The following is a 17,445-nucleotide window of genomic DNA, read 5'->3' on the forward strand; positions in this document are numbered from 1 at the left end:
TGAACTTTTCACCATCAAGGATCCTCCTCATGACTCTTGTGAGACCACAAGGATTCTAAGGCCTGTCGGGGTGAATGTGTCATGCCCATTGCCAGCCTTCACACATAGGACAAGAAGCCCTGGGACAAGGGCACAGTGAAGAGAGAAAGAGGAAGGGCCTCCTCCCCACTCCCCACCCCCAGCCTCTCTTCTGGGTCACTGGAGTCTCACAGAGGGAAGGAGCACGTGAAAGCCGGGGAAGTGTGCACAGGTAGGCTTTTATTACTAAACCCTATGATATACAAAATGCATACTCGAATAACAGCTAAAAAAATAGTTCAGCGAATATGAAATACATATTTTTGAAATGATAAAAATGTAACACGAACATACAAAATGTTGCATATATATACACAATATATACTTATATATATATATCACATGATGAAAACTGTAAATAAGAAATGTGTACAACAGTAGATGGCAAGGGTGTTGGTTCCTTTCTGCTCAACGACGGCGACTTACATCTTGTACAAGGAAGCCACTAAGAAAGTTTCCTCTCCAATGACCTCATAAAGGCATTTTCGAGTTAATTGCGAGAACTCTTTGGTCTGAAGTTGGCGGGAGGATGCAGAGTGAGGGTCAGAACCAGTCGAGACAACTGATATAGCCCTGCAGAGAGGGCGGTGTGACCACCGTCCCATGTGAGGGCCTCTGCGGTGAGACTTAGAAGAGAAAGCAGGCAGTCTGTGCTGATCAGAGCCCCTGTCTCTGGGGGGTGGGGGTTTGGGTATTTGCAGGAAGCTCTCTGAAGTGAGTTCAAGTCTGGGTAGGGCATTTAGATCCTGGAACCTTCTTGGTCTCTCCCTGGTTCGGACGTCACTGAGTTTGTTGCTTACGAGAGCGCTTCCCCCTGAGAGAGGCATTTCAAGTAACAGCTGACACACAGAAGAGGTTGAAAGCCGAGGCTCGAGGCTCGAGCTGGGCCCTGAGTGTGGGGTGCTTGAGGCTGGGCCCTCATAGCTCCTTCAGGATAATCTGAATCTTGCCATCCAGCTCACCCATGTCCAGCAGGAAGGCCACGTGGTTGCTGTAATGCTGGATGATGTTGTTGTCCATGTTGACCAGGATTCTGGAAGAGAGAGAGGAGGGAGACTTGGTTGCTACGTGCCGTGGCCCTCGGAGCGACAAGTTTGAAAGCAGTGCTGCAGGCGCCTCAGTAGCTTTCTGTGACCCCCAAGACCAGGCTGTAAGACGGAGACTCCCAGCGGCCAAGTCTCGGCTCAGAGCCTAGCCGGCCAGCCACACCACGCTGGTGCCTGCTGGTGGCTTGCGTCCCTTCTGCTGAGCTGAACGTGGATGCTTTTGAGCGGCTAGCATGGAGCTCTGGGAGAGATACGACGTGCTCAGTCATTCGACTGGGGGCTCAGACTAAATTCAAGCTCAGGAGGTGGACTAGTCTGGGTTTAACAAAAGGCTACACCGAGCTGCTCAGGTGTGCTGGCCTGAGCCAGAGGCCGGAGCCATACAACACGCCTCTCAGTTGATTCCTGTCAGGCTGAGATCTTAGGGGGTTGAATAATACACTGGAAGGCAGCAGCCCCCACCCTCAGGTCAGGGACTTGAAGCTCAAGAAGCATACCCTCCACGGCCATGGACCCTGACAGGGCCAGAGTCATAGTGCATGTCAAGAGAACCCTGCCTCCCAGATGAAAAGCCACCCAGAGGTGACCTGAGCCTCACTTTGTCCCTTCCCTGATGAGCTTCTGAGCAGGAATGGAATTGGGCATATGCAATCAACCATTTACCCATCTCTCTGTCCATCCATCCATCTATCCATCCATCTGCCCATGCATTCATCTGTTCACCTATGTGTCCATCCATCCATCCATCCATCCATCCATCCATTCATCTGTCCATACATTCATCCATTCATCCATCCATCTATCCATCTGCCCACCTATCCATCTATCCATCCATCCATCCATCCATCCATCCATCCATCCATCTGTCCATACATTCATCCATTCATCCATCCATCTGTCCATCTGCCCACCTATCCATCCATCCATCCATCCATCCATCCATCCATCCTTTCTACCCAGCCATTCATCCATCTGTCCATCCATCCACCCACTCATCCATCCATCTATCCATCCATTCTCCCCACATCTCCTTCCTCCATCCTCCCTCCTCATATCCATTCATCTCTCATCCCTCAGGCTTTGCTGGACACTTTCCTGTGCAGGACGTTGCTCTTACACAGGAATTAATTGGACCTGAAGACTGAGTTCTTAACGGCTACGCCTCACCGGTTCATAGAATGGAGAAGCTAAGTTCAAAGACATAAAGCTATTCTTTTGAAGCCACAGTTAGGAGATGGCAGAGCTCAGGCTTTAATCTAGACCTTTGTATTTCTATGATATCACTTTTCAGGATAGGGGAAAAAAGCCACAAAATCCTATAAATACACGTTAGTGGGAGAGGGAAGGGAGCCAAAATCTATGTTTGGGCAAGAACTCAGTAGATGTGAGGACTCTGGGAAGGGCGGTGGGGACAGTCGTGAGCCTGAGAAGCCCACAGGCTACCTCTGTCATCTGTATCAGCACCAGCAGGCAGCACCTTCTTTTGGGGAAAAGGTTGGAGCTGGGGCTCCCTGAGGCTGGGGCCTCGCTGGCAGGACACTGCATTACCAGGGAACCTTTATCCTGGGGGCAGGAGACTGGAGATCAGCCAGAGAGCAGGGCTGGATGGGGAGGAGAGAGGTGTGCTCTGGCAACTGCAGGGTAGGGTTGTCTGTTTCCCAGAGTGGCATCAATTAGCCTCAGGGTACTGGGCTGTGTAAGTCTGCCTCCAGGGCAGTGGTGTGAAAGTGGACCCTCTGGTAGGAGGTCAGTGACAAATAGTCCCCAGCCAGTGGCAGGCACTTGTCAACAGTTGTAACTACTTAACTTCTAACCCCTCCGCCTGTATTGAGTTAAACCCCTGGCCTGCTGCCAGCAAAACCCGTGTATTGGTTAATCTTTCAAGCACTCCATGATGCTTGTAAACTTGATTTTATCTACCTTGGTCTGGAGGACTTAAGGGAGGGTTTGTGAGAATACACTAGATTTTGGGTTAGAATATCCACCTTTCTCTGATGTGGACATATATTTGAACGAATTCATATTTGGAAATATGTTCTTTCAGACCTTACTTAAAGACCATCTTTGAGCTGAAGTTTTCAGAGCTATGGAGTGATGTGGTCTATAGGACTGAGCAGAGAATATTTGCGTATTTCTTAAGAGATCAGAGAAACGAGGCGGGGCGGGGATGAGATCAAACTGTGGGAGTGCCACTGAGAATCTCTTTTGCTAGTCCCTAACTCAGGACCACTACCGTGCACCTCAGCTTCAAATGGGAGGATCCCACCAAGCTCAAGCTCACTGGGGACAGTATCTGGCCTGAGGGAAGAACTTTCGTGATGGAAGCCATTACAATTACAGCCTGAGCAGCTGCCTGGATTGATGGGAAGGCCTCCAGCAAACCAGGAGCTAGAACTATGAGCCTCACAGATCTTCAGCTTCCTGTCCTACACAACACAAACTATCCCCGGCCCCCTCAGCCTGGCCTGGGGTAGGATTTGCAGGGGAGCCCTGCACAGGAGAGGCAGGAAGCAGGGCACGTGGGTGTGGCGCTAAAGGAGAAGTGGGTCGGGCTTGTCTGGGCAAAGCAGACATGAAGCAGTCTACTCCAGACAGTGTGAGCCCCTGTATGAAACCGAAACTTGGTGGGATGGGGGGTGGGGTGGGAGAGGGGAGAGGGGGAGACCCCACACACAGACAAAGCCCTCTAGAGTCTCATGCAATGCAAACCAAATGGGTCCCTTTCTATACTCCAGCCTTTTGCATGGGAGGCTAGCTGGGAGTCACAGAGTAAGGAAAGGGGGTGGGGCTGGAGGAAGCCAGGCTTGGGGTGCAAGGCCTTCTCAGTGGGAGAATATGCTGCCCACAGTGTGGGTCATGCTTAGGTGCAGCTGGGGTTAGATTGTCTAGTGGGGTGTAGCTGTGCTCTGGGCAAAGGTCCTCTTCTGCCTGCTCCACCGGGAGGAAGGAGAGGACTTTGGAGTTTCTTTAACTGGACTCTTCAACTTAACCCCCAGTCAAATTCCCACTTAGGCTCCTGGCAGCCACGCCTTCCCATCACCCTCTGCCTGGGAGGCTCCTCTGAGCCTCTGGTGTCTCGCTCGCTGCTCCTGCACCCACCCCTGCTTATCACCTCTCAGCCTCAGTTTCCCTGCATGTGAAATGGGGCTGTGTGTGTGCCAATGAGACTCAGGAGGGCTAAATAAATGAGATAAACTCAGTCTGATGTCTGTTGAGAGTCAGATGAATGTCGGTGGCTACAACTAACCTAAGAATAAGAAAAGAACTCCGGTCTTCAGTGGTCTGGGGACTTGAACTTGGGTCTTCTGCAATGCTTTTTTTTTTTTTTCTTTTTCTTTTTTTGGAGCTGGGGACCGAACCCAGGGCCTTGTGCTTGCTAGGCAAGCACTCAACCACTGAGCTAAATCCCCAAACCCGAACTTGGGTCTTCTGATGAGCGACCCGCACTCCCCCTCTATGCCAGGAGGATCACTTGTGAGGAAATCCTTGCACCTCCCTCTTACTCTCACCCTTGGCCTGACTTGGGGACTCTCCACCCACACTGAGAGTAACTCCATGCTCTCTGTAACTCCGCCAAGGCCAGGCACAGCGCTGGCAGTTCTGAGCAGCTCACTGGAGGGCTGAAGGGGCACTTACCCTCGCTTGCATTTCTTGTAGACTTTGCAGATATTCTCCTCAGGGAAGCCATACTTCTCAGAGATCTGGAAGGAAATGGTAGGGTTTCACTGTCTGTGGACCAAACTGGATTTATATACACTTTATGCTACTGCCTTTAACTGGTGGCTATAAAAGTAATAAGTATCGGGAAAACAAAGAGAATTACAATGATGCTATTTCCCTGGGGCAGACACCGTTGGCCTCTGGGTATCTTCCCCTCTAATGTGCATATGCATTAAGTGTACACCACGCGTAGGGGGTTTGATATTATTTTGTATTGTCTTAGGATAAGTCAAAACACACGAAACACGTAGCAAACTGCACCTTAGTGTCTATAAAGTATCTGGGAGAGCATCTACTGTTGCCTCTGGTTCTCACCTAGGGTCTGACATTCGGATCTGTGCTTAAGGATCAATTTTCACTGGCTGGTGATCTTATGCAGGCTCTCTGTGGGGACAGCGAGAATGCCCACCCCAGAGGACTGCTGGAAGAACTAATGGTTGACTGATGATGTCATTCATACCTTCACGACAGCTCCTGCCGTGTACCAGAGCCGCCATGAGTGGCCTCTGTTACTGTCTTGCGAGCAGTGAGCATGCTCCGGGACTGCTTTGAGGTAGGGTAACCCGCGTGTGCCTCTCCCGGGCAGGAGTTAATAATTGTAGCTGCTGGGGTTGGCTCACTGAGCGCCAAGCGCCCAAGCCTGCCTCAGAGCCTTAAAGCCCATTCTGTCCACATGAGAGCTTCCTCAGATGAGGAAGCTATGGCTCCAGGGTTGGCCGAGCAGCCTGACTGGAGCCATGGCGAGTGGTCCCTGCCCCACACTAGAGTTGCATAACCTTTCATTGTTGTTGTTTGAGACAGGGTCTCTCTCTATCACCCTGGTGGCTGCCCTGGAACTTACTATGTAGAGCAGGCTGGCCTCGAACTTACAGAGATCTGCCTGTTTCTGCTTCAGGGACGCTGGGGTTAAAAAATGTGTGGGGGAGTTGTAGAACACTGTTCCTGTGTCTCTCTTGGTTTTACTGTTGGGCAATGGAAAGAACTCAGAAAGGACCAGGTCTGGCCCACTGTCAGCGCTCAGTCAAATACTGGGCCCTAGTGGAACAGACAGCTTTTGGCTGTAAAGCTGCAGTTAAGTCCAGGCTGGGGACGCCAGTGGCAGATGGTCCTCTCTGGGCAGTTGAGAAAGAGGACGAGCTCAGAGTCCTGGGTATTTTTCACAGAGATCCCTCTAAACTAGAAATGTCCCTCGGTTTTATTCTAATGACAGTGTAGCCAGGGCTGTCTGGAAAATTGGCAAGCTCTACTCCCCTGGAAACAGAGAAGTCAAGAGTGGGTGCAGATGAGGCTAATCCACTGTGAACGGCTGTTTAGCCCATAGAGTCTATCTGTTTTCAAGTGACAGTAATGACTTTTTGTGAGTCCAACTTCCTGGGGCAGATGCCAAGCAATATGTTAGAAGAGCAGGAAAGCCCACAGGGCAGGAAACTTAGGCTACACTGGCACTTATGCCACCTTTGCCAGACCCTGATGCTGACTGGGCCTCTCAGAGTGAGGCAATGCTGAACAATGCCCTGTGGAGAAAGGAGGAAGCAGTCACTCATGGCAGACAGAGTCAAACGCCTGGCCTGTGGGTCTCTGTAAAGGCCACCAAGGACCCTCCAGCTACAGGTGTTTAGCTGTCACAAGAGGTGTCACCTTCAAGTCCAAAGCCTCAGTGACCCTCAACTTGCCCAGGCTGGGCTGTACTCAGGTGGCTGGGGGTTGGGGAAAATCTCCTTGTCCAGATACCGTCCTGCCCTGGCCCTCAGCCACCCCGGGAGTCTTGCAGGCAGAAGGAATGAGGCCACCCTGAGAGGGAAAAAATGAGCGTCTCTGGGGCCTGGCCTTTTTGTGGAGGGGTTTTCACTCCCATTAAAACAGAAACAGGTTTGCAAAGCCAACAAAAGCCCTGGGCTGTCAGACAGCAGCCATCAGATTAAGGAGGATTTATGGTGTGAGTGACTCTCAGGGTGGAGCAGGGTTCTGACAGGGTGATAAGATCAGGGGGCACACCCGCTAGCAGGGCCCTGTGGGGTGGGAAGAGCAGACCACCAGAGCCCTCCTGTGGGAAATGAGGCACCTTACCGCATTCCTCAGCCCCTTCAAGTCCGGGGTCTTCAACATGAGTGCGTCAAACACCTCCTCTGTCTCCCTCCTCACATACAGCAGAACTGAAAACCAAGAACAGAGGGCTTGAGCACAGGAGGAAATGGAGGGGCTGGGGGTGGTGGAGAAGGCTCTTAAAAGGCATGGCCTTAATACAAGGGTGAGCTTGCGTCCGGCACTTTCTACACTGCCCTGATTTGCCAGAGTTTGAATCTTGGGTCTGGCTCTATTACCTGGCAACCAGTGACCTTGGAAAGGTAATTTCAACACTGTTGACCTTACTGCATATGTAAATTGGGGTCCTTGCCCCCTACTTCAGAGCTGCTTCCGAAATCAGGAACAGTGTCTGGGAACCCCAAGTGCATGGCTGGGCTTGGTTCCTGACGTCTGGACGCCTTGGACTTGGCTGCTGGTGGACTCTCCCCTAAGGTCATTTAAGCCCCCAGGGGCTTCTGTCCCCACCCCCACTCTCCTTCCAGTCACTGACTTAAGAATGTCAAAGCCAGACAACCAGACATAGAAGTCCATCCAACTCTTATCTACTTAGAGAACCAAGGGCCTCTTCCAGCCCAACAAGCTGGTCACCGTGCTAGCTGCCCCGAGAGAGACATATCCAAACGGTCAAAGCCACAGATGTCCTCTCATCCTGGTGACATCTGTCTCAGCCACCCCCCAAATCTTGGCCTAAATACTCTCCAAGGAGTGAATCAGGCCTTGGGTGGGGGACTTCAGGAAAGACCTCGTGGAGTGAGTGGGGGCTTCTGGGAAGGCTGGGGGGAGCTTCTGGAGGACTCTGAGGGGCTCTGAGACTCCATGTACCTCTCTGAAGGTCATCTTCCTTGGCCTGTTTGGAGGGGAGAGGCTCAAACTCCTCAGCAAAAGGCGAGCAGGTTCGCTTCAGAGGCAACCTGTAGGAGAGCAGAGAGGGGCTGGTGAGGACAGCTGCTCCCCACCACCACCCCCGGGCCCTTGGGTCAGGGAAGAATCAGAAGGAGTAAGAAAGTGTTAGGACAGAGGTGAAGCCCGACGAGTGGGAGCAGGTCTAGCTGGGTCAGACCCCAGCCCTGCCACACGCTGGCAGCATGCCAGGCTGGGGTCCTTAACTCAAATGATACGTTTGAGGGCCATGGAGAGCTGTCATCCTATAGGAGGTGGCACAAGACGTGTGTGGCCTTAATCAGAGTGAACTATTAGCACCACCCACATTATATCTTCTAGAAGAAGCAAGCCAGGGAGGGGTAGAGCCTGGGGAGGAGTGGGGACTTCGGGGTCTGTAGCAAGCCGGCTTTGGATCAAGTCCTGTCCCTGTGACTTAGTGTCTGGAGAATATGAGTGAGCTCTATCACTCATGGGGAGGGACTTTGGAGCAAAAGCTGCATAGGAAACACACACGCTGTTTATAGGGGAGAAATGGGTTCCAGCCGACAGCTTGTGTGCAAAGCCAAGCCAGTTATGGCCATACATTCACGCTGCCCCACCCTTCTGCCGCACCCTCTAAACATTGGTTGGGGGCGTCCCCCAGGGTTGCTGAGACAGAGGCTCTGGCCGACAGAGGAAGGGCATGGGTGACTGAGGCCTCTGGAGGTGATGTGTTGGGGAGAGGGGTGTCCAGCATACCTCTGTTTTGTGCTCCCCCGAATGTGTGTCCCCCATCTCGGAGGCTTTTCTTTGCCTTTATTTTTTTTTACAAGCAGGTGTCTCCCCAGAGATTTGCCAACTTTCCATGTAAAGGAAGCCCATAAAAACCCAGGTGGTTTCAGTGTGAGGGGAGGACCCAGGCCTGGTTCCAGGCAGCAGGGGAAAGACAGGAGGTGATGTGAGGGAGGGGTCCAGGGATTAGAAGAGGACAGGACCCCTGGCTGCTTTTCCTGTACCTGTCAGAGCTGCTGTGTCCTGCTGAGGGGACAACCTGTAACAAAGAGAATAGACATTCCTGGTCAGGGACAAGAAGAAAACGTAGAGCAGCCTGGGAAGGAAGGGCGATGGGTACCTTGTCAGAGCCACCACTGTCGGTTCTGCACAGAGTGAGTGTGTGTGTGTGTGTGTGTGTGTGTGTGTGTGTGTGTGTGTGTGTGTCTGTGTCTGTGTCTGTGTGTGTGTGTGTGTGGTGTGTGTGTCTATGTGTGTGCGCGCGTGCACACGTGTGGTGGTGGTGTAGGGTGTCTCACTTCAGGATCGGTCCAGATCAGGCTGCTGAACTGGGGACGCGGGGACCCAGTGGAACTGCTGCAGTACTGGCTGCTGGTTGGTAAGCCGGCCCTGACTCCCCCAAGCCCAGAGGCAGGGAGCTGCAGCTACTGGGCCTGCAGCCGGGGACCAGTGATCATGGGAAGATGGAGCTGAAGCAAAGCCCCTGAGCACTGCACATCTGATGCTACTGCGCTGTCTGGTGGGTATCACCTGTGTGGTGAGCACCCAGGGCCAGAGAGGGCAGGAGATGGCTCAGGGCCACCTTCCCTGCACTCTGTCTCTTTCCCCAGGGCCAACTCTGCCCCACTGTGTGCAGACACTGGTTTCTCACTGCCTACCCTGGGGCCACTAAGTAAACATCTTCCTTCCTAGGGCCTCAGGCTATAGATGGAACCAGTATAGAAAGTCCACCACCAGGCTGCTTCCAGAACAGCAAGGATGGGATGTGCTTATGGTGTGTCTGAGCTACTTCATACTGGCGGCCATATCCAGCTCTGTGATATAACTCCTAAGTCAGACACCAAGGACTTAATCAGGCACCATGGCCTGGCCTTCAAATGCTCCCGAGGAACCATGGGAGCAGAGCTTTCAAGGGAAGAACGTAGCCAACTGATACTGTCAGAAGCAGACCGGAAGCAGACCGGAGTGAAAGCCGGTTCTTGACCTTGTCTGGCAAAGGGACAGATTGGTTTCCCTCAAAATGGACGGGCACTCGAGAGGGAGAGAACATAGCTCAGTTAAGGCCTAGTGACTCCCGTCTGCAGATGCTCTGTGATGGCGTCCCTGGCTAGGGAGGCAGAGTAGCTACATAGGAAACACATACACTGTTTATAGGGGAGATCCTGATCCAGGAGTGGCCAAGGGCACCTAGATCCTGATCGGGGCTGCAGAGTGGGTCCAAATTCTGGCTGTGTGATTTTAGGAGCCTGTGTTGGTGACTCATAGAGGCGCAGAAAGGGTCAAGATGCCCTAGAGTTGCTGAGCTCTCAAAATGTCTGCACCTGGGACCAGCCACCCAGCCTGGGTGCGGCTCCATTGACACCCTCCATGTGAGCCCAAGCTCAGAGAGTTAATGGATAGAGAATCCATTTTACTTTTGCTCATGACTGGTCCCTATAGACATATCCACATAGTCAGTCCTTTGTAAACCCTTTGCTGCTCGACAGGAGCCCCTCCCCCACCCCTAGTCCTCCTACCCTTCCACCCCCCACTCCCCACCCCGATTTTAAATAGCAGGACCAGGAAACACCCTAATGTCATCGTGGTGGTATCAAGTAAAACGCCCAGTAGGGTGGTTAGACAGGCCCACCTAGTCCCTCTCCCACCTGCCCTCTCCTCACCCCTCCTGGGCGTTGTAGGCTGGAGAAATGCAGGTTGGGGATGAACAACACAGGCTGGGTCTCCAGGTCCGCTTCTGGCCGCAAGTATGTGGTCTCATTGCCCCTGAAGCCGGACAGCAGGCAGCCCTTGATGCCTGCTGGGGGAAAAGAAGCCACTGAGCTCTGCCATCCCTTCACACAACACTCTGACCACCTTTTCTGTCCTTCTTCCCTTGACCTACCCCACCTGGCCCTGTCCACTGTTTACTGACCATTGTTACTGGAGTCTGGGCACTTGACCTTCCTTCGAAACTGCTTCCGTTCATCATCGCGCATCTTCCTCTCGGCACCCTGCAAAGAGAGGAGGGGCTCACCAGGGGCGGGGCCAGGGGCAGGGCCAGGGGCGGGGCCACCACGTCCACAGCTGCTGCTTTGCTTCCTGAATATGGGCCAGGCCAGGGAAAGTGGGAAATGGGCCACTACCAGGCTAAGGCCCAGGCTCCCTGAAGTTGGTTCAGGTCTTGAGAGAGATGAAGAAGGAAGCTTATAGAGATGGGAGGGGGCTGGGCGGGAAGGAAGTGAGGGGAGAGGGAAGATGAGCAGGAGTGAGGACTAGGGGAGAAAATGGAGTCACGGAGCCAGATTTACAGACCCTGCAGAGGGGTGCAGAAATACAGAAACAGAGATAGATACTGAGAGGAACGCACGGAGTGAGCGCAAGGAGAGGAAGCGACAGAGGGACTGGCTTCTTAGAGAAGCAGGTAGTGTTTCTGGCGCCTCCAAGTATGCGCGCTCGCACGCACACACACACGCTCACGTGCGCACACACACCTTGTCACAGAAGATCTTGATTTGGCAGACAGCACGGTGCACCAGGCGCTCAGTGCCTGCTCCACAGTCATAAGTGTCAATTTGCAAGTTGAGGGGGACACCCTTCACCCCCTTCTGCGAGGAGAAGTCTGTGCTCAGACAGTTGACACCGATGAACACCTGGGGACAGAGCAGGGAGCCGGGTAAGTGGTCTACTCAGATCTGAGAGTTCGATGACTACCCTTCAGCCATCTTGGGCCCTACTGGCAGGCACCCCTCCCTGTCCGCTTCCCTTTCACAGATGGGAAGAGGTGCGGCTGGAGCCAGGCTGGTGTCCCCCTTCTAGCTCACTGAGGGCACCCCACCCTGGGAGAGCACTAAGGATCCTTTAGGGTCTGAAGGTTTATTTCTCCACAGCTTGAAGCAAGTCAGGGACACTTGCTGACCCAGGCACACAGGAGGTGACATTTCATGCTAGGGACCAATTTGAGCCACCATGGGATCCCAGTTCTTGCCATTCTATAGTCCTGTGCCAGTAGCAGCCAGCGGCCACCCAGGTTATCTCTCTTCTACAGCTATGGAGGCTGAACTGAGATGAAATTGCTATGGCCGGTTCCCTGGGCAGTCAGGGCTAATGAGCTTTTGGACCTGGACCCCTAATCTGCCATGGGAAGTATACCAGCTTGTGGCTTGGACTGATGCTATGAGCTTCCTCAGACTGTTTTATCTGCATACAGGGATGGGTAAACATGTCTGTCCTGTGGTCTGGGAGAGTTCACATTTATTCTTGTCAATCAGGGGATCAGGGACACTGGAGACTGGTGAGGATTTGGTTCAAAGTCTACAGACAACCTGGGCTTTCTCAAAGGTCAGCCTGGGGCCTTTCTCAGCCCTGGCTGGCTCAGGGTCAGACTTTGCTGCCTCAGTCTGGGCTTGGTCTCCAGGACATTTCCTCTTAGAAACTATCTTGACCTGAGCAGTGGTAGTGGGGGACAGGGGAGCATCTCCACAGACCCTCTGGTCTCCCCTCACCTGACGCAGCTCTGATGCAGCCTCCACAGGCTCCCAGCTAGTACTGAGACCCAGGACTTGAGGGTAGGAAGGCCGTGAGAAAAATCCTCACCGAAACCCACCTCTCCCTTCCCACGAAACTCTCCCACTTCCCTGGCCCACCCCCTCCCTTTCGGAGAAGCTCTCCCACCTCCGGACTGGCAGGCTCCTCCTGTAGCCCACAGCTCTGTTTAAATAACAGCCATGCCAGCCGGGCCTGCCCCTCCCCCATATCTTCTCTATGTCCCTCCAGGGGAGGAAGGGTCCACAGATGCCTTTGGGATGAGTGGTCCCAGGCTCAGTGGGTGTGGTGAACCTGTTCAGGGTGTAGAAGGACTGACTGGAGAGAGGTCACCCGGCCCCTGAGGGTCTGGCTGGTTCTCTTTCCACAACACAGAAAAGCCCTAAGTGCCCACCTGGGGACTGGCTCAGGCACCAGGGTAGAGAGAATGCTTGGGGCTCAAGCTGCCATGAAGGAAGCCAGTGGGGCTCCCTCTCCTTGGTTTCTCCCTCGACCAACCTCATGGCCTCGTTCTAGCCTCTTAGACAGGGCAATGGGAGCTCACCACAGCCCCCGGCATCTAAGAAGCTAGTGCTGGGGATCAAGCCCTGCCCGGCTACTTCTGAGCCTGTGTCAGCATGCAACCAGAAACTTTGAGCCCCTTCCTGTGAGGCTCAGTTAATCTGAAGAACAGGGATGTGGTGCTGCCAAGGTGACATCACCCAGAGTCACCCCATCCCCATGACAACCAGTCAGTTGAGGCCAGAGTTTAACCCAGTGACATGGCTTCTGAGGGGAAGGGTCGGGTACAGTCCAGCTTGCAGGCCCAGAGCCTGTGCCTCCGACGCCTGTGAATACCAAACTTGGGTACCACCCCCCCCCCGGGGCCCCTTGCGTCTTTCCGAGGCACAGTCACCCCACCCAAGCCCACACTGACCTTAGCCTCCTCGTTAACATTCCACACAAAGGACAGTGCGTTATAGGCCACCTCCTCGATGTGCTGGACTGTGTTGAAGTTTTCCTTACAGTCGGCTGGAAGTGTAGGAGATGAGAGGGTCAGTGGGAAAGAGACTGGGGTGCAGTGGGGAGGGGCGCTATGAGCTACACCTCACTCCAGGCAAGGACATGCATGCTGACCCCTCAAGCTGTGGTTCAGAGGTCATCCTGGGAGTGTGACTAACAGACGGTCTCTGAGGTCCGAGCTCTGAGAGAGGACCACACAGCAAGGGGTGAGCAGTGGGCAGCAGGGGTAGGAGCAGGGACCCTGGCAGCTGCCGTTAATGCAATATTGATACAGGGCAGCCTCGAGGAATGCTCCCAACCCTCTGAACAGTCAGTTTACGTAGGAGGAAAGTGGAGCTCAGAGAGGACGGGTTTCTCGCCCAAGGTCACACAGCAAATGAAAGCAGGTCAAAGAGCACACATTTGGTTCTTAAACCCAGTCTCCTAACTGCTCCACTGTGCAGCCTCTCAGTCAAGTTCTTGACCAGTCCCAGCCTGTACACAGCCAAGCAGCTGGCCGCCTGACATTTGACGATTGGGTAAACTTAGGTACGGGGTGACAGGGGAAGGATAAAGCATAAGGCAGACAGAAAAGGATGGAGCTAGAACTTGGGCTGGATCTCTAGCTGGTTGCGGTGGTCCAGGGACAAAGTGGCCCAGGACCATGCCCCCTCCCCCTGCTTCTTTTTTAAGACAGGGTTTTGTGTAGCTCCAGGCCGGCGTGGAATTCCGTATACTCAAGATAACCTTAAACTGATGCCCCTGCCTCCACTCCCAAGTGTAGGAATTACAACTGTGTACCACCATCCCAGTTTTACCAACTGCGGGGGACCCAACCCAGGGCTTCCTGCATCTGACTCTATTATCTGACCTCTCAGATCAGTTCTGTGACGAACTCCATGGTGGCCTCCATCACAGGACCCAGTCACTGACACTGCCAGGGTCCTCTGCCCTGTCTGTCCCAGAGCACAGCAGGGAAGAGTACCTGCTGTTTCCATGAGCAGATGTGATCTCCTGCCCTGAGCCCTACTGGGTTTGATCTGGGGAAGAAGAGGGAAGGGGAACAGGAGGAGAGGCAAGGGGTTCACTCTTACCTACGTCGATGACACGCTGCTTGGCGGTAGGCTGCCGGGAATGCCAGTGCCTCCAGAAGCGCAGCTGCTCCACTGGAACCTTGTCATTATCGAACACAATCATCACCACGCTCTGTAAGTACAGTGGTCATGTCACCCTGGTCTGGAGGCCCGGGGAACCAGGCTCCCTCCCACAGCATGGCCTGCTGTCCCGCCTTATCCCCCTGCAGCCCCCCTTCTCAATTATTGAGCATTCCCCAGCAATGCTCACCAGTGACGCCCTCCCCAAGTTCCCCACACACCTTGACTTTGCTGGAGGACAGAGAGAGGCCTTTTCCTCCCGCTGGGGTGCGTAGGGTGACCGGGTAGAACTGACCCTTGTTGAGGTAGGCCATGGGTGACTCCCCCGCTTTGATGTGAATGGCTTTGGGGGAGCCCAGGGTGTACTCAAAGTCGCTGTGGGGAGCGAGAGGATGGTGAGACAGGCTGCAGGTGGAGCTGTCCTGGGAGCATGTGGAGGGGTCTGGGGCTGTGGTGGGCTTGCTGTGTGACCTAAGTCATTTTCCTGTCCTGGTCTGGCCTCTGTTGAATCATGTTCTAACTAAACAAAGGGGTCTAAAGTTCTCCAGGGAGATCCAAAGTAGGGACAAAGCCACGGGGGTCTCAAGACCATTGAACCTCAGTTTTCTTTCTTTGGAGAGACTAGGAGGGTTGAAAAAGGATCTTACCATGTAGCCCCGACTGGCTAGGAACTCAGGATATAGTCCAGGACAGCCCCAAACCTACTACAAAGCCCATGCTGATCTCAAACTCGCAGCAATCCTCCTGCTTCTGCCTCTGAAGGACCGAGCTTACAGGTATGTGTGTGTGTGTATGTGTGTGTACGTGTGCCCGCGCGTGTGTTTCTTTTTTTTTTTTTTTTTTTTTTTTGGTTCTTTTTTTTCGGAGCTGGGGACCGAACCCAGGGCCTTGCGCTTCCTAGGTAAGCGCTCTACCACTGAGCTAAACCCCAGCCCGCGCGTGTGTTTCTAACAGGGTGCTGGGCCCACAGCCGCTGTCACTGCCCAGGCCCAGGCTGTGGATTCTGTTGTTTCTAAGGGTTCTGTGGAGTGTTAACTTCAGCCTCCTGCCCAGGAGTCCTAGACCAGGGGTCCTAGGAAACCAAGTTACCTCTTGAGGCTTGGATAATCCTCTGGACATGGGGCTTCCGGGGATGTCTTCAGGATATCAGGGAAGAGCAGCGACTGTAGAGAGACGCAAGCACACAAGAATAAGTGGCCACGTTCAGGCTACAGGGGGTCCTCCCAGGGCCGTGCACACAGCCGCATGGGCTGTGCAGTGTACAACTTGGACAGCAGCACGTGGCCCGTGGCAGCCCTGCTTTAGGTCTAGAACTTTCTCCCATCGGTGGCAAAGCTCTGACCTTCATACAGCCTTTTCTCCTTCTGCGCATGCACACACATTTCCAGGGGTGTTGTGAGGGGTTCAGGGGCAGGCCCTCACCTCCTGTGGGTCATCTTTGAAGGTGCTGTCTGGCTGCCAGCGCTGTGTGGGTGGAACACCATGAATGCTCTCAAATAGTGAGTTGAGGGAGCTGTTGTCATACATGTCACTGGTGGGCAAGAGGTAGCTGTCCATGGAGCCGGCTTCCAGCTTACTTGGACCTGGGGGCAGGGTACTGGTCTTGCCGGGGGTGGGTAGAGCCCCCTCCAAGCCTAGCAGGTTGTTCTTCTTGAGCTGGTCTGTGTAGTCTGGGCTTCCAGACACGTTCTCTGTCAGAAATTTCATGAGGTGCGTGGGGCTCTCAAGCGGGGCAAGATCCGGCTCATAGTCCATGCTGTGGTAGTACCTGGGGGAGAGACCGCAAAAGTGAGCAGGTTCCACCTCTCTGGGCTGGACTGATGATCCGGTGTAGTAGGATTTAGGCCCTTCCAGCATGCTAGACTCCAAACAAGACAGCGGCAGGCCAGTTAGCCACAGGGACAAGACGGGGAGAGGGTAAGAAATGGTAATTCTCACAGGACCTGGGTTGAGGGGACAACCTCATTTAGCTGCGACAGGACTACCTAATTTAGAACACTGATTTTTTTTTTCCCCACCACAGTCGGCTCAGACTCCGATTTGCATCGCCCAACTCGGCAGTCTAACGCGTGCTCTGCATAGGAAGTCAACATCACCAGAACCCTGAAAGTTTCACCTTTTATTTTCTGAGCCAAAAGTCCCTGTGCCAAAAAATGTCCCTACTTCAAAACAGCTGGACTGAGACATTCAGTGGGGTGTGTCTGGGAGGCAGCTTTGTACCTGGGAGACAGTGGATGTGTGTTCAGATAAAAGGCCAAGCAAATGGATATACTCCAAACTGCTCAGGGGCGGGTAGAGTACTGCACGGAAGTTCTTACTTCTTACTTTATATACAACTGTAGAGTTGGACTATATTTCAGGAAACAGGCATTGCCCTTGTGACTAGAAGTTACTAAACTGTGGAATTCATTACAGAGAGGCCCATGCACCCTGAACCTAACTCCAGCAGCACAGGGGAGGACCCGGACCAGCTTCTGGCTCACATCGAGTCCATGCAGAGTTGCAATGGCACCCTAGACATTTGAATCTTTCTCAGAGCCACTGGTGGGCCCTATGCAGTGACTTCTGTGAGGTCTCAATCCCTAGGAGAGAGGAGGTACAGAAAGAGTCACCAGGCCATGCTCAGCCTAGGATTCTTTCTGCAAGGACATTGTGGCTTAAGGTGTAGAAGCCAGGCAGAAACCAAAAGGCTGCAGTAGAATGCCAGGAGTCAGGTGACCCCTGGGAGGAGGGTTTGGAGACTGGACAGAAAAGCCACCTCTTAGGCTTTCCTACTCTCATGGCTTTGAAGTGTGTTTGCAGTAAATGTCAAGCCATATGGTAGGAGCAACTGGGATCTGGTGTGTGTGTGCGTTTGTGTGTGTGTGTGTGTGTGTGTGTGTGTGTGTGTGTGTGTGTGTGTGTTTTCAAAGCAAAACTCTTCTTTTGATATCATTAGGGTTTCTTTTTCTTCATTGTTGATTTTGGAGATGGATCTCTTTTAGCCC

The 17,445-nt window shown here is 53.4% G+C and overlaps 1 protein-coding gene and 1 non-coding gene across 3 annotated transcripts in view; both read right to left on the reverse strand.

Annotated features, from left to right (window-relative positions):
* Positions 1-238: 238 nt before the first annotated feature.
* The window catches only part of Grhl3 (grainyhead-like transcription factor 3), a 32,228-nt gene continuing 15,021 nt past the window's right edge, over positions 239-17,445 (reverse strand). Inside the window, 13 exon segments of one of the 2 annotated variants that reach the window (NM_001415834.1) lie at positions 239-1,111; positions 4,761-4,825; positions 6,912-6,997; positions 7,752-7,840; positions 8,807-8,841; positions 10,463-10,596; positions 10,714-10,792; positions 11,273-11,431; positions 13,240-13,334; positions 14,399-14,510; positions 14,680-14,833; positions 15,548-15,621; positions 15,881-16,226. In NM_001415834.1, the coding sequence (NP_001402763.1) occupies positions 997-1,111; positions 4,761-4,825; positions 6,912-6,997; positions 7,752-7,840; positions 8,807-8,841; positions 10,463-10,596; positions 10,714-10,792; positions 11,273-11,431; positions 13,240-13,334; positions 14,399-14,510; positions 14,680-14,833; positions 15,548-15,621; positions 15,881-16,226 (1,543 nt within the window). In that variant the 3' untranslated portion in view covers positions 239-996. 2 annotated transcript variants of the gene reach the window in all.
* Positions 16,485-16,554, reverse strand: LOC120103267 (small nucleolar RNA SNORD104). The gene has a single exon (XR_015621552.1). It is a non-coding gene; the product is annotated as a small nucleolar RNA SNORD104 (small nucleolar RNA).

This window comes from Rattus norvegicus, chromosome 5, assembly GCF_021556685.1.
Source record: "Rattus norvegicus strain SHRSP/BbbUtx chromosome 5, alternate assembly SHRSP_T2T, whole genome shotgun sequence".
NCBI lineage: Eukaryota > Metazoa > Chordata > Mammalia > Rodentia > Muridae > Rattus > Rattus norvegicus.